Source organism: Salmo salar, chromosome ssa14 (assembly GCF_905237065.1).
Source record: "Salmo salar chromosome ssa14, Ssal_v3.1, whole genome shotgun sequence".
Lineage (NCBI taxonomy): Eukaryota > Metazoa > Chordata > Actinopteri > Salmoniformes > Salmonidae > Salmo > Salmo salar.
Window position 1 is genome coordinate 10,983,404 of NC_059455.1, and position 10,930 is coordinate 10,994,333.

At 43.4% G+C, this 10,930-nt stretch overlaps 1 protein-coding gene across 1 annotated transcript; it reads right to left on the minus strand.

The window, feature by feature from the left end:
* Window positions 1-61: 61 nt before the first annotated feature.
* LOC106568811 (solute carrier organic anion transporter family member 2A1) lies at window positions 62-10,154 on the minus strand. Its single transcript, XM_014139479.2, has 14 exons — window positions 9,913-10,154; window positions 8,614-8,751; window positions 6,370-6,532; window positions 5,316-5,534; window positions 4,742-4,840; window positions 4,337-4,479; window positions 4,139-4,211; window positions 2,946-3,110; window positions 2,520-2,739; window positions 1,989-2,136; window positions 1,275-1,471; window positions 1,040-1,104; window positions 799-922; window positions 62-636 (listed from the first exon to the last, which is right to left on the minus strand). Exons 1-14 carry the CDS (start codon window positions 9,958-9,960, stop codon window positions 516-518), a joined length of 1,923 nt encoding a protein of 640 aa, XP_013994954.1. The 5' UTR covers window positions 9,961-10,154; the 3' UTR covers window positions 62-515.
* Window positions 10,155-10,930: the final 776 nt, after the last annotated feature.

Sequence of the window (10,930 nt, forward strand, 5' to 3'; positions counted from 1 at the left end):
AAGTAACATCATAAAATATTGATGCTTTCAGGTTACTTTTATTTTCAAACAGAATGTGTTCTAAACTTTTTTTTTTATAGTAATATGACATTCAGATTAATTCACAAATAGTGTCACTTATACACATAAAAACAATGTAAATACTGTACAATAAAACAGGAGTGTATACAGGTTCTCATGATAAGCAAACCAAAAACATTCCTTTATCAAAGTCGCACGTGAAGTTATCAAAAGTCCCTTAAAATAATGGAAGAAACTATGTCAATTTTGGATTATAGTCCAAAATAAAACACTTTCATTGTTGATAGTACATAGTAATAACATTTAGCAGACACTTTTATCCAACGCGACTAAGACAGCTGTCATTAACAGTGACACATATTCCGTTGAATTGGTCGATGCGGGAATTGAACCTGCAACCTTAGTGTTTGCCAGTATTGTGCTCTAACTTGAGCCGTAGGAACCAATGGTCTTGACCCTTTCCCCAGTGGCCCCTCAGGGTCAGTGCTGGCCTCTCACACCGGCACCTCAGGCTCCTTCTCAATACTCAGACAAGGTGTGTGCTGTACTCTCCAGCCTGCCAGGGCTAGCAGCACCAACCCCAGGCACTTATAACCCACCTGCAGCCCAAAGTACCTGGGAGAGAGGACACAGCAAGAACAACATGTACCTTACTCACTATATTCATCATGATAAGTCTCTTTATTTATTCCCAATCCCAATAAAAACACTCACAAGGACAACAAGACTTTGTTCTTAGTGACCCCTAATTTGCAAGCACATCAAGTGCGGCCGCACCTGTTCCGAAGGATGTTGTTGTCGTAGTAACCACAGGCGCCCTGTTTATTCCCACAGGCGTGCTTCCACCAGACACAGGAGTAGTCAATGGCCAGCCCAAACACAGCAGGGGCTGGCAGCCAGGCTGAAACATATATGAAATATATTCAGACATTGGATTTTTTGGGGGGATGAAGATAATGGAAAATGAAGGATAGGGCACTGTTGTCCAGCAATCACATGCGCTTAGGGGCTAACTTACCTAGCATTCTTATCAGCAGGAACTGGACTCCAATTGCGAAGGATTTCTCCTCTTGAAAGACTGTCCTGAAAAGAAATGATCAAATAAATCATGCATACATATCATCATCATCATCATCATCATCATCTTCACCCCACCACACCATAATCATCATTACCACCAGCACCATCATCAACATCACCATCAACATCATCAACATCATCATCATTACAACCACTACCGTCATCACCAGCACCTGAGCACCATCATATAGATGGGGTTGTGGGAGAGGCTGGCAATGAAGCCAGCGAAGGCGATGAGGAGAATGGCAGGCAGGACGAGGTGAGGGCAGCCCTTGGTACAAGAACCTGGGAGGGCCCTACCTATCCCCATACCAGCCGCGCCAGCGGGCACAGCTGACAGAGCGGTCACACAGCTACACATGGTGTAAGTCTAGGGAGGAGAGTAAGGGTACATTATTTTAACAGTATTTTCTTAGTCTTAAAGGATGTCCCACACTGCATACAGAATTAGGATCTTAATTTGAGCCAGTTTGCTACAGCAGGAAAATAATCCCAGCAGAAGGAAATATGATTTACTATGTGTATTATAATCAATGGCCATTTTTTGTAGGGGTTGATACATTTTCGATAGGGCAAATCAAATTTGACATTTTAAAGTGGAAATTACAAACTTTAAAATCCTTTTTAAACCTCGAATAAATTACAAGTTTGCATTTCCAGCTGTGCAGGAAAATTCTCAGCAACAAAAGAGTGATCAAATTAAGATCCTACATCTGTAAGCAAAAGGACAAGCAGCCTTTGACTCGTTTATGAGTTACAGAGGCTTCCAAATGTCTTTCGAATACCAATTTCACATAGTTTGGTTTCAAATTGGTTTGTACTATCTTGCCACAGCTCTATTGACCAGGCTAGGTTTCACATAGGCTCAAGGATGACCTATGTAGTACCTGGACTCTGTGAGGGTTTAGTGTGTCGATGGTGACATTGGTGCAGCCAGCGTGACAGGGAGAGATGTACTCTGTGTTGTCCTCTCCACACACAGGGTTAAATACATTATTCAGACAGGAACAGTTGGAGTTACAGAGAGATAGAGACCTGGGAAGAATAACAACACAAGTGAGATCGGATGGTCCTGAGATAGAATCACAGGAATAGAATCACAGAGTTTGATGATGGCTGACTTGTGCCTTTCAAAATATATTATTTGTGTTAGTGATAGAATAGAAAATAATATTTGCCAACATTTCAGTGACGGTTGATTAGGAATGTATTGAGTGTAGGCTACAATGGTGCAACATGTTGAGTGTACAATAAAGTCAGTGATCTGTATAAAGGTCGTGACGTAGAGAGAGTATAGGGAGACTTAACGTGAATAATTGAGAGCTGAGGATTTGTGCTGCCGATTATTATTATAATTTTTTTTAAATCACACAGTAGAATACCGCACAGTAACGAGGGGTATTTTTGATCCAGCTCACCTATTAGCCCACTGGTCCTGTGTGTCACCGTAGCCTGTGTTGACCCCCGCCACTCTCTGAGTGGAACAGCCCATGAAGAAGAGAGGTACACAGAGCAGTATGGAGAGGGAGAGAGGTACCAAACACAGCCAGAGGAGGGTCCGCACAGGTGGGCGTACACGCTTCATCACCACCCCGCCCAGCAGTAGCCCTACAGCAGCCATGGGCAGGTTGATGGCCCCTGGAGAAAGACAACAGGGTGGAGGGCACAGTTGGTTATAGAGAATAAACTACTTAGAGACATTGTGTGTGTGTGTGTGTGTGTGTGTGTGTGTGTGTGTGTGTGTGTGTGTGTGTGTGTGTGTGTGTGTGTGTGTGTGTGCGCGTTTGGTGTGCATAGGTTTGTGTACGTGTGCCTGTGCAAGTGTAGCGTATGTCACTCCTCACCGATGAGTAAGCTGCCGTAGGCGGCGGTGGTGCCGTACTGGTGCTCCAGGAACTTGCTGAGGAAGGTGGCGAGGCCGGCGATGGAGGAGGAGAAACAACACTGAGACAGGATCAGCAGCAGGAAGACAGGCCGCAGCAGCATCCTCAGGAGCAGACGCGGGAACACTGGGATATTCACATTAACACACACACAACGGCAAGACACATATACACTATACATACAAAAGTATGTGGACACCGCTTCAAATTAGTGGATTCGGCTATTTCAGCCACACCACCGAGTGCTGAAGAGCGTAGCGCGTATAAATCGTCTGTCCTCGGTTGCAACACTCACTCCCGAGTTTCAAACTGCCTCTGGTACCAACATCAGCACAAGAACTGTTCGCTGGGAGCTTCATGAAATGGGTCTCCATGGACGAGCAGCCGCACACAAGCCTAAGATCACCATGCACAATGCCAAGCATCGGCTGGAGTGGTGTAAAGCTTGCTGCCATTGGACTCTGGAACAGTGGAAATGCACTCTCTGGCCATTCTCTTCATCATCTGGAATTCCAACGGACAAATCTGGGTTTGGCAGATGCCAGGAAAACGCTACCTGCTCCAATGCATAGTGCCAACTGTAAAGTTTGGTGGAGGAGGAATAACGGTCTGGGGCTGTTTTTCATGGTTTGGGCTAGGCCCCTTAGTTCCATTGATGGGAAACAATGCTCCAGCATACAATGACAGGTGATTCTGTGCTTCCAACTTTGTGGCAACAGTTTGGGGAAGGGCCTTTCCTGTTTCAGCATGACATGCCCCCATACACAAATTGAGGTCCAAACATAAAAGGTTTGTCGAGATCGGTGTGGAAGAACTTGACTGGCCTGACCTCAACCCCATCCGAACACCTTTGGGATGAATTGGACTGCGAGCCAGGCCTAATCGGTCAGCATCAGTGCCTGACCCCACTAATGCTCTTGTGGCTGAATGGAAGCAATCCCACAGAAATATTCCAACATCTAGTGAAAAGCCTTCCCAGAAGAGTGGAAGCTGTTATAGCAGCAAAGGGGTGAACAACTCCATATTAAAGTCCATGATTTTGGAATGAGATGTTCGACGAGCAGGTGTCCACATACTTGTGGTCATGTAGTGTATATTAACATACACAAGAACATACACACAAACATCGACTTTATCCCTTTAAAGGAACTTACTCTTTAAGAAGTCAATTAAAGAGGTCTCTGAAGAGGTCTCATCTTTCAAAGGGTCACTTTCAGTCTTAGGTGCCTGAAAAAAAGCCAGATAATCAGTCAATAGCCTGAAACATTTTGAGAATGAGGTATTAGTTATCTCTTGAATCGACTTGTTGAAAATAGAATGAATCCAACCCCAGGAAGTGGTTGACCACCTACTTTGGCCTGGGCCGGGACCTTGACCCTGGGGAAGAAGAAGTAAGGGATGGAGGCCAGAGCCAGACATCCAGAGGAGACCAGCAGGCCCATCCACCATGCCCCAACCCAGCGAGGGTCAGACGGGGTTAGGTCCAACGGACTGTCTGGGATGGGACAGAGGGGGAACAGAGGGATGGGGGAGACAGGGAAGAAGGAGGGGATGGGAGAGAGGGGTGAGAGGGGATGGGGGAGAAGGATTGGGATGATGATGGATTGAAGGAGAGGATGGGTGAGAAGAAGAGGGATGGGGTCCAAGAACAAGGAGAGAAAGGTAGAGAAAATGAAAGTCATTGTTTCATATTTTGTATACTGTATATGCTCTTCTCATTCTCACAAACAGGATCTAACGGTTCAACAGTGACTTACCTAAACCTATCTTGTCCACATCTACATAGATTCGGAGCATCATGGAACCCAGGAGGTACCCAAAGGCTGGCCCAAACACAGAGATGGAGAACAGGATAGCTAGAACACAGAATAATTCAATTCTGACTTAAATGCCAATCAGGTGATACTTGAAATATTCTCCTCACCAGGACCAGATTCAATGAAGCCCCATAAATGACTTAATTGATAATATCCTCAGATCAAATTAAAATCCTCAACAAAACATTTAAATCTAACAAATGTTTCAATTAACAGTTTGTCTGGTTCTCCTGTCAGAAACATATTATTATTTTTTATTTAACCTTTATTTAACTAGACAAGTGAGTTAAGAACAAATTATTATTTACAATGACGGCCTACCCCGGCCAAACCCTCCACTGACCCGGACGACACTGGGCCAATTGTGCGTCGCCCTATGGGACTCCCGATCACGGCCGGTTGTGATACAGCCTGGAATCGAACCTGGGTCTGTAGTGACGCCTCTAGCGCTGATGGCTGACCATAACAGATTCAAGTAAAGAGGCACTCAGGCAGCACTGTAGAAGTATCTTACCAATATAAAGAGCTGAATTCCCAGGCTCAGCAAAGTCATCTATGTAGGAGATGCCAAAGGGCTGGATGGGCACCGAGCCAATGCCAAACAGCACCTGGGCAGCTGCCAAGGTCAGCCACTGGGTCCGCGCCTCAGAGGGGTCCCCACCGCCCCCCTGTCTGCACACTTCAGGGGCAGAGGAATTCTCCCTTGGAACACACGTGTCCCATGACCCACCGGCTAAAAGCACATTCACATATATATTTCTGTGTGGTGATCAGTTCAGTCAGGTTGAGAAACATGCATTGAGCGTTATTATTACTTGTGCCAACCTATGAAGTACAAAAAACAAAACAATATATACACTCAGTGTACAAAACATTAAGGACACCTTAATATTGAGTTGCACCCCCCCCCTCAGTTACCCAGAAGTACAATTATCTCACAAGTTTTTAATTTCCTGTTTTACTTCTGGGGGGGATGCGGTTAACAATTGTGAATTCGTGAGGAAGGAGACTTCCTTGCGAACGGAAACTCTCACCCAAACACATCTCTTTAAACACCGTGTTTATCAAGGCCAAAAATCACATATTTGTTTTCATGAATTTTTGCAATACAGACAATTTTGACTTTGTAGCTGTGGAATCTAGTGTAAACCGTCCGCGCACAGGCTTGAAAATCACTGGACCATTTCACACACCGCCTTCGCCCAATCCTGATTCATCCACTTTTTTTTTTTACCAAACCAGGAACTAACTACTGCTGCTGCTCGTATTCACATAATTCTATGTGAGCCTTGACAGATTTTCACCGTTTCATCTGTCCATGAAAGATTAGTTGAAATATAACTAAATTGATAAGTGTTGATAAAATCTATCTTAACATTTTATACATCAAGATTTTCTCTAAAGTGTACTATCTCGAGCCAGCCAGACACAATTAGACCTGTATTCATAATCAAACTGGTTTCATGGACATCCTGCACTGTAATGCATTGGATTTTGGCAAAACTGCACTGTAATATTCCCTGCACAGTAATATATTGAGAGTAATATATAAGGTTTTGTCTTCTTACCAGCTGACATAAAGTTGTACTGGTAGGGCTTGGACAGGAAATGAGGTAGGGCCAAGGTGGCAGCAGCACAGGACATGAGCAGCCCCCCAAAGCCAATGAAACGAGGCCGGTTGACCCGGCTCCCAAAGTAACTGACAAACACCACCAGCACCATGTTCCCCATCTGTAGGACACAGTCACAGCCCAGCGGACATACAGTTGAAGTCGGAAGTTTACATACACCTTAGACAAATACATTTAAACTCAGTTTTTCACGATTCCTGACATTTAATCCTAGTAAAAATTCCCTGTCTTAGGTCAGTTAGGATCACCACTTTATTTTAAGAATGTGAAATGTCAGAATAATAGTAGAGAGAATGATTTATTTCAGCTTTTATTTCTTTCATCACATTCCCAGTGGGTCAGAAGTTTACATACACTCAATTAGTATTTGGTAGCATTGCCTTTACATTGTTTAACTTGGGTCAAACCTTCCACAAGCCTTCCACAAGCTTCCCACAATAAGTTGGGTGAATTTTGGCCCATTCCTCCTGACAGAGCTGGTGTAACTGAGTCAAGTTTGTAGGGCTCCTTGCTCGCACACGCTTTTTCAGTTCTGCCAACAAATTTTCTATAGGATGGAGGTCGGGGCTTTGTGATGGCCACTCCAATACCTTGACTTTCTTGTCCTTAAGCCATTTTGCCACAACTTTGGAAGTATGCTTGGGGTCATTGTCCATTTGGAAGACCCATTTGCGACCAAGCTTTAACTTCCTGACTGATGTCTCGAGATGTTGCTTCAATACACCCACATCATTTTCTTCCCTCATGATGCCATCTATTTTGTGAAGTGCACCTGTCCCTTCTGCTGCAAAGCACCCCCACAACATGATGCTGCCACCCCCGTGCTTCACGGTTGGGATGGTGTTCTTCGGCTTGCAAGCATCCACCTTTTTCCTCCAAACATAACGATGGTCATTATGGCCAAAACGTTCTATTTTTGTTTCAACAGACCAGAGGACATTTCTCCAAAAAGTACGATCTTTGTCCCCATGTGCAGTTGCAAACCTAGGTCTGGCTTTTTTTATGGTGGTTTGGAGCAGTGGCTTCTTCCTTGCTGAGCGGCCTTTCAGGTTATGTCGATATAGGACTCGTTTTACTGTTGATATAGATACTTTTGTACCTGTTTCCTCCAGCATCTTCACAAGGTCCTTTGCTGTTGTTCTGGGATTGATTCGCACTTTTCGCACCAAGGTATGTTCATCTCTAGGAGACAGAACGCGTCTCCTTCCTAAGTGGTATGACAGCTGGATGGTCCCATGGTATTTATACTTGCGTATTGTTTGTACAGATGAACGTGGTACCTTCAGGCGTTTGGAAATTGCTCCCAAGGATGAACCAGACTTGTGGAGGTCCACAATTTTTTTCTGAGGTCTTGGCTGATTTCTTTAGATTTTCTCATGATGTCAAGCAAAGAGGCACTGACTTTGAAGGTAGGCCTTGAAATACATCCACAGGAACACCTCCAATTGACTCAAATGATGTCAATTAGTCTATCAGAAGCTTCTAAAGTCATGACATCATTTTCTGGAATTTTCCAAGCTGTTTAAAGGCACAGTCAACTTAGTGTATGTTAACTTCTGACCCCCTGGAATTGTGATACAGCGAATTATAAGTGAAATAATCTGTCTGTAAACAATTGTTGGAAAAATTACTTGTGTCATGGACAAAGTAGATGTCCTAACCGACTTGCCAAAACTATAGTTTGCTGACAAGAAATTTGTGGAGTGGTTGAAAAACAAGTTTTAATGACTCCAACCTAAGTGTATGTAAACTTCCGACTTCAACTGTAACTGGTTGGACTGTCATTTCAACCAGATTAAGGTTGTAAACTGGTTGTAATTATGTCATTTCAATCAGCCATGCCTGCTGGGAGAGTGGTAGAACAGGAGAGAGACCCTTCTAAAGTGAGAAGGGAGCACCACATAATATGTTACAATAAATCCCTTTTTTATTTAATAGAATTTTAAAGAATGTGACTTCAAAGTGGCTCTTATACCTGTGTATTGACACTATATTTCCCATTTACTTTTGACGTATCTATACTGTCATACATATACTGTCATACATATGTATTAAAAAATACATTCTTTAGTGATTTCAAGTATTGTTGTGCACATCCAGGCTATATAGAAGTGCTGGAGTGCGTTAACAGTTGTACATGCAGGTGGTTATCCCAGTGGAGACCAGCAGGGGCTGCTGTACCTCGTGCAGAGAGGAGACGGTGCCCATAGACATGCTGTTGAAACCGAAGCGACGTTCAATGGTGGTGATGCAGCTCTTGAAGTAGGCGCTGTGCAGCAACTGGGTGAGCTGGAGCAGACTGTGACACAGCACAAATATCTATGTGTGTGTGTTGGGGGGCGGAGGGGAGGGGGGGGCAGTAGAAGTCGCATGGTAAAGAGGGAAACAGGGGAAGGAGAGAGACAGAGGGAGGATGAGAGACCGAGAGAGGAATAGGGGATGAAAAGAGAGATGTTGGAAGGAAGAGAGAGATAGAGAGGGAGAGAGAGAGAGCAGACATAACTCAAACTTTCAGCCCACAGCAAAGAAGATATTCTCTGCTACTGCTACTACCTGAATCCCAGCAGTCATGGAGTTACCTGCAGATGTTCTCTTGGTACATTTACATTTACATTTACGTCATTTAGCAGACACTCTTATCCAGAGCGACTTACAAATTGGTGCATTCACCTTAAGATGTCCAGTGGAACAACCACTTTACAATAGTACATCTATATCTTTTTTGAGAGGGGGGGGTTTAGAAGGATTACTATATCCTATCCCAGGTACTTGGAGGTCTTCACTGCTTCTAGACTTTCTCTGTGTACCAATAGTAAGTCTATAGGCACTGAAAACCCACATGGCATTCTTTGTCCTTGTGTGTTGTTTTTTTCTCTGGTAACCTTTGTTCTACCTCTTATGTCTTGCTGTGACTAAAGAATGAGGGGAAACTGTTTATGATCTCGACTTTGAGCCTAAGTATAGAACGTTTGCAGTCCGTGCAACACGTGGGATCTAGAAGCAATATTTGTGTTGATCTTCAAAGTCTTTTCCCTCACCCCAAAACACTAGCACTTTTCCTCATTGTTTCCCCTTTATTCTTGTTGGACAATTGAATCAGTCATTTCAAAATTGCTTGCTTGCTTAATGGACATTTTAGTTTTAAATCAAATTGGTCAGCAGAGTTAAGCTGCAGATATAAATTAAAGGGATGTTCAACTCCAAAATCAAAGTTGTCAGATGTTTACAGACCTCAGATAAGTCCACGTCCCAGGCCATCTGTTTTGTAGATCAAGCTTTCCGCCACATTTCAAAATTATTGGAAAATATAAGCACCCTGCAATTTACAGATGTGCTTATCTTTTACATGTATTTGGTATTGAGGGATAGGCCTGTAGCGGATCTACACAGCCGATTTCATAAACTCATCTAGAGATTCTAACATTTTTGAGATGTAAAAACATCTGAGAACGTACCAAGAGTACATGCATTCATACATACCTTTATGTTACAAGATGGTTTTGACTTCTCTTTTTTCTCCTCCTCCATTCTGACAGCTGGCAATGTTCACTCACCCCAACAGCGGAAAACAATCCAAACTTCCAAGCTTCTTGTCTACTGCGTGTGAGAGTGTGTGTGTGGATGTCAAGGTGGAATCGTGGTGTGCATGTGCATTGGGTGGTCACAACAAATTCTTTGAGTTAACCCTTAGATGCCTCCGAGAATAAAAAGTCACTTCCCAAACAACACCTGGACAGGAAAGTGATAAAACATCCAATGTGTCAGAGAGTACAGAAACAGAGAGTTGTCGCAAGCACATGGTAACATCTGAGTCAGTAATTGGCTGAATGGGTTTCCCCCCATGGATTGGCATGACTGCCTTTGGCTTTAAAAATGTGAGCAAAGCAACTCCGATCAAATCCCGGGAAGGTACATGTTTAGCTAACTGTATGGCCCAACCTGGATTGTTGTACATTCTGGTCTAAGATCTGATGGACATTCTGGTCTACACCCAACAGAAGAATGGCTTAACATCAGAGAACATCCAGAAAACTTGATCCTTCAAAGGTCATTCAACATAAGGTACTTTAGTGTTGTAGTGGTTCAATAAAAAGCAGTTTGAGCTGCAGTAAATCATGTTGTACCTTGGGCGTGGGAAGACCTTAGGTTATGTTGTGGGGACGTATGCTCTTGGTCTTACTATTTGCAGTAACGATATCATAATATACTCATTATGGAAGCAGATTCATGCCAAAAACGATTCGGATTTGGATTTAATTACAGTAGACTCGGCTTCTTTCAATTGATTCACAATTGCATAGCATGTACGCACACTCATAAACTGAATTCAGAGCATTCAGTCTTCCACTTTACCCTCTGAAAGCACCAGATTAGCAAAGAAAAATCGAGAAATGCAACAGCATTATACAAAAATATCAAAAGACAAAGTGAAAACAAGGACTAGTGTTTGAAATCAAACAGCTCAGCTTCTTTCTCCTTCCAGAAAGCAAAGCTACGA